This window comes from Malus domestica, chromosome 07, assembly GCF_042453785.1.
Source record: "Malus domestica chromosome 07, GDT2T_hap1".
Classification (NCBI taxonomy): domain Eukaryota; kingdom Viridiplantae; phylum Streptophyta; class Magnoliopsida; order Rosales; family Rosaceae; genus Malus; species Malus domestica.
This window is the reverse complement of record NC_091667.1, coordinates 17,972,142-17,977,664: the sequence shown is the minus strand read 5'-3', so window position 1 is coordinate 17,977,664 and position 5,523 is coordinate 17,972,142. Positions and strand designations below refer to the sequence as shown.

The window sequence follows — 5,523 nt, the reverse complement described above, 5'->3', positions numbered from 1 at the left end:
TCAAGCACAAAAGCAAGCAACGCATTTGACACCACCACCACATCTATTCTATTCGCCCAACCAAGCTCGGTTGTGTGTTGGCATGCTTGCTTTCACAAAAATGAGGGAAGGGTGTGTGGGCGTGTCATGTTCAGGTTTGGAGAATTAAAAGAAAATTATAACTGGTTTATTAAATATGTGGCGTCGTTACAAAGGTTGGTTTCTTTTGGAGGGTCCATATTAAAAATCTTGTATAGTATTGGACCCAAAAAGACATGTAGAGGATCCTCATCCAAAATGAAGAGCTACCATTAAGCAACACAGCAGAGGTTGTCACACTCCATCTTCATCATCTTGTCTCGCACTCCTCCACCTCCCTCTCTCTCTCTCTCTCTCCCTCTCTCGCTCTCTCACCTCCAACACATAAACCCTAGCAATCCACCGACCTAATTTCTCCCCATCCCAACTCAAAATCCCCTCTTTTTCAAAACCCAGAAGCCAATTCGTCCATTTTGCGACCCGGATGTCAATTTAATCGGATCCGGACCCCCTTGATCCGAACCCCAAATGGGTCACCTGAACCTGCCCGCCTCGAAGCGGAGCTCCAGGCAATGTCGCCTCCTCGACCTTATCTCGGCGGCCTTCTTCGGCATAGTGATTGTCTTCTTCCTCTTAGTCTTCACTCCCTTGGGCGACTCACTCGCCGCCTCAGGTCGCCAGGCTCTTCTCTTATCGACCAACGCCGATCCGAAGCAACGGCACCGTTTAGTGACGTTGGTGGAGCTCGGGCAGCACCACCAGCCTATAGAAGCCTGCCCGGCCGAGGCCGTCGACCACATGCCCTGTGAGGACCCCCGGCGCAACAGCCAGTTAAGTCGGGAAATGAACTTTTACAGAGAGAGGCATTGCCCTCTGCCCGAGGAGACCCCTCTCTGCTTGATCCCACCTCCCAATGGCTACAAGATTCCGGTCCCATGGCCCGACAGCTTGACCAAGGTTTGTGTGCTTTTGGGTTCGTTCAATTCATCAATTTGGTTGTTGGGCTAATCCCCGGTTTCGTTTTCGGAAGATTAAACTTGTGTCTGAGTGATAGAAAGTTTGGAACTTTGAATTAGGATTTGCAGCTGTTATATGATTTGAATTTTTCAATGGACGGTGCCTTTGAGGATCTATTGATGAGAGGTGGTGCAGCAAGTTTGAGCTGTTGAATGTCTGCAACCGAGCTTGTGGATAAGCTTGGTCTGAGAAATTTGTTCATTGTTTCAATGCATGCTCTTGAGCTAGGAATAGGAATGCAAACCACTAAAGTTACAGTTGTGTTACTTGTATAATACATAGATTCTTAAATAGGATATGTGCATTGTAGCTAACGAACTTTGAAATATGCTAGAAGTATTCAAATCTTGACTTTCTCATTGCTGATGAATTTTAGCAATACACTTTCCTCCCGGCATACAAACTCTTCATTCTCTCCCTGGCTACTAGAGCTTCTCAAAAACCCTGTGATGTTTAGAGTTAAGTGCTGTGTTATACATTTTTGGTTTGATGTTCTTGAATTTTGGTTTAAGATCCATCTAGCTCATAAATAACTGGAAATAGCTACTAAATCAGTGAAACTTGGACTGCTTACGTGAGGCTTTTCTTGTCTTATGGAGTTTTAATTGCCGATGACTTTCAAATGCGATTGTCTTTTTAGTCCTCTTCTTAATTGACAATAAAGAGATAAACCCTTTGTGATGTTGAGTAATCTTCTTTCGGAAGATATGTCCAGTATCGACTTCAGGAGATAGAATGACTTTCATTTGATGATACATCAAGGCCTGAAGCATCGCCATTAGTTCTGTGTGGACATATCCTAAAATACTGTAGTTGTGTACAGATATGGCATGACAACATGCCACACAACAAAATTGCAGACAGGAAAGGTCATCAGGGATGGATGAAACTGGAAGGCCCACATTTCATTTTCCCTGGCGGTGGCACCATGTTTCCTGATGGAGCTATACAATATATTGAAAAACTTGGACAGTACATCCCCATCAGTGATGGCATTCTGCGAACTGCTCTTGACATGGGTTGTGGGGTAAGAACAGTGCTCCTCTTTTCATGGAGACCACACTAGTTTCCCTCTCAAATCTCACAAATTTTGATTCTTTACAGGTTGCCAGTTTTGGGGGTTATCTTCTATCCAAAGACATTTTGGCAATGTCTTTTGCCCCAAGAGATTCACACAAGTCACAGATACAATTTGCACTTGAAAGAGGAATTCCAGCATTTGTTGCCATGCTTGGCACTCGCAGACTTCCATTTCCTGCATTCTCATTTGATTTGATGCATTGCTCTCGATGTTTGATACCTTTTACTGCCTATAGTGAGTTTTTGTCATTGTAGCCTCTGATACTGTTATATTTTTTTCCACCCCCAATACTTGCTCTTATCATAAAGGAATCTGAATTTTCGCAGATGCCACATATTTCCTTGAAGTGGATCGTTTACTTCGCCCAGGAGGATACTTAGTAATATCTGGTCCTCCCGTGCAATGGGCTAATCAAGACAAGGAATGGGCAGATCTCCAAGCTGTCACAAGAGCATTGTGTTATGAGCTGATTGCTGTGGATGGAAACACAGCTGTCTGGAAAAAGCCTGCTGGTGAATCATGTCTTCCTAACCAAAACGAATTTGGTCTTGAATTGTGTGATGAATCAGACGACGCAAGTGATGCATGGTAATTGTCTCAGAATCTGTTCTTGGTTTCTTAGTGTTTCTTAACCCCTTCTCCAAAATGGAACCTTTATGTTAGTATGAAGTGATTGTTTTCCAAATCTTTTTATTTTCACAAATCTTATATTGTGTCATCATATTTCAAACTCTCGTATGTATCAGGCCAAAAATTAGCTCTTGTTGTGTAACGAATTCAAAGAAGTTCTGAGATCGGTACCAATAAACTCAATCGTTATGCAGGTACTACAAGTTAAAGAAATGTGTGAGTAGAACGTCTTCTGTCAAGGGAGAATTTGCTGTTGGGATGATTCCAAAGTGGCCGGACAGGCTGACAAAAGCTCCTGCAAGGGCCACAGTCATGAGAAATGGGATCGATGTGTTTGAGGCGGACACACGACGTTGGGCAAGAAGAGTTGCTTACTATAAGAACACCCTAAACCTGAAGCTTGGAACTCCAGCTGTACGCAATGTCATGGACATGAATGCATTTTTTGGAGGTTTTGCTGCTGCACTGAAGTCTGATCCTGTGTGGGTGATGAATGTTGTTCCTGCCCGCAAGTCCTCAACTCTTTCTGTAATCTTTGATCGAGGTCTTATTGGAGTCTACCATGACTGGTGAGTGTTGTATTTTTACCCCAAGTGCTTCACTCGTAAGTCCTGTGGTGGTGCTTATCAATTGTTCTTCCCCCAATTCACTCCTGTGAAGAGTGCACCTTTTTTGTCATCCTGCTCTAATACCTGATTTAGTATCATACTATCACATCAACAAGTCTTTCTTATAACTGTTCTTTCAGCTGCTTTACATTCTAGAAAACGTGAAACCTGCCCCATCATACCGTTTGTGTTCCATTTTCTTGTTTGCAAATTGTTGATGGAGCAGTGATAATTTTCAGCACAAAATAGATAGCAAAAACTATTTTTAACCGTTACCGTTGCCGACATTCACCTCTCCCAGACCCTGCGTAAAGCGGGAACCTTGTGCACTGGGTACGACCTTTTACCGTTGCTATTGTCGATTTTAGTGCCAGTCAGTATGCATTCTATTTCTAGGTTAGAGTCCTCTTTTAATCATGATATGCTTTCGCTAATTTTTATGGACTTATTAGTGTTTTGGAAACCTCTACTGATGAGCTAACGTTTCTGCTTGATCATCCTAGGTGCGAGCCTTTCTCAACATACCCTCGTTCTTATGACTTCATCCATGTAACTGGCATTGAATCACTCATAAAACATCAAGGTTCAACCAAGAACAGGTACTTCTACTTGAAAAGGCATCCCTGAGTTCAAGTTCTCAGCCGTTTCCTGAATCTACAGGTTCCTACATTCTTATAGAAGTATTAAACCATTAGGCATTGATTTTGTGCAGATGTAACATGGTGGATTTGATGGTGGAGATGGATCGAATGTTGCGTCCTGAAGGAATCGTTGTGGTTAGAGACTCCCCTGAAGTTATTGAAAAAATAGCTCGGATAGCTCACGCCGTAAGGTGGACTGCTACCATACATGAAAAAGAAGCAGAATCGCACGGGAGAGAAAAAGTCCTTGTTGCAACGAAAAACTTTTGGCAGTTGCCATCGGCGTCCAACTGACAGCCTTTGTCCTTTAAAATGTAGGTATAAATCTCTATTCTCCATCTAATCTTTATCCGATGTGAAAATTGGTCTCCATGCATCAAAAGGATGCAGTTTCTTTCTTGTCCACTGTTCCCTATTGTGTAAGGAGTTGATAGGCTTGGAACAGGGAGGGCTTGAAAGATGGGAAGACGTGCATTTCTTTTTTGTTGCATTACACGAAAACGAAAAAAGAAAGACAGGTGGCAACCTATATGTTTAGTTTCCAAGCACAATGTAATTTGATTTTGTTTACTACTGGTTTTTATTTATTTATTTTTTTTTTTTTGGTAATCGAAATTGTTTTGATTTTTGTTGCATTTGTCTTCAAATATTTTAATCCTCCCAAAAGTGCTCCTATCAGGCTTCTAGGTTTTTTATTTTTTATTTTTTTATGCGAAGAAATTCATTAAAGTACGAAACTTCTAGTATAACCGTTTTCAATACAATCAAAATTAAAGGCAGGAAAAACAACATCAGGTAAACAGAAATCTCAAAAATGAGGATTCGAGAGGGAGAAACCGAGGTGAGCTAAAGCATTTGCTACAAAGTTTGCCTTCCTAAAAATGTGCTTCCAACTAATATGACTAAGGACACGAATATTGTTGATGATAGAGCTAACTCTCCAAGGAACTCCCCAATGACCCTGCATAGCTTCAATGATTCAAGTCCCTCTCCACCATCATTTTAGTGAAACCCTTGAGCCTAGCACATTGCAGACGACCTCGCAAACCCATCACTTCAGCCACCAAAATATCACCTGTAATTACTGTTATGAAGCACCAAGGAAGCAGCAGCATGGTTTTTCAAAACAGAACCATCAAAATTAAGCTTAATCACATCGTGCTGGTCAGGAGGATGCCATTTAATAGAGGAAGAGATAGGTAGATAGGTAGAGCCTCCTTGGGGCGACACAACACTTGCATTAGCCTTGAGAAAAGTCGAACCAACAATACCGATGATAGAAACACAACATGCCGCAACTAGGGGCACACTTCTAAATGCCAAGTTATTTCTTTCCGTCCAGATTTGCCAACAATTCAGAATTACTTTACTAAGATCAGAGAAGTCGTCTGTCATTAGAACTTAAGGATTCCAGCCAATCAAAAAAGTTATCATTACCCTTAGTAGTAACAGGGTGAAGTACCAATTTAGTCTATGAACTATCACCTCAGTGAAAATTAGGTCTCTGAAGTATTTTTCGGTAAACTAA

The 5,523-nt window shown here is 41.8% G+C and overlaps 1 protein-coding gene across 1 annotated transcript; it reads left to right on the top strand.

Moving 5' to 3' along the window:
- The first annotated feature begins 229 nt into the window (after positions 1–229).
- LOC103448230 (probable pectin methyltransferase QUA3) lies at positions 230–4,565 on the top strand. Its single transcript, XM_008387480.4, has 7 exons — positions 230–975; positions 1,859–2,062; positions 2,140–2,350; positions 2,443–2,704; positions 2,941–3,315; positions 3,858–3,953; positions 4,067–4,565. The coding sequence occupies exons 1-7, from the start codon at positions 547–549 to the stop codon at positions 4,287–4,289; spliced, it is 1,800 nt and encodes a 599-aa protein (XP_008385702.3). The 5' UTR covers positions 230–546; the 3' UTR covers positions 4,290–4,565.
- Positions 4,566–5,523: the final 958 nt, after the last annotated feature.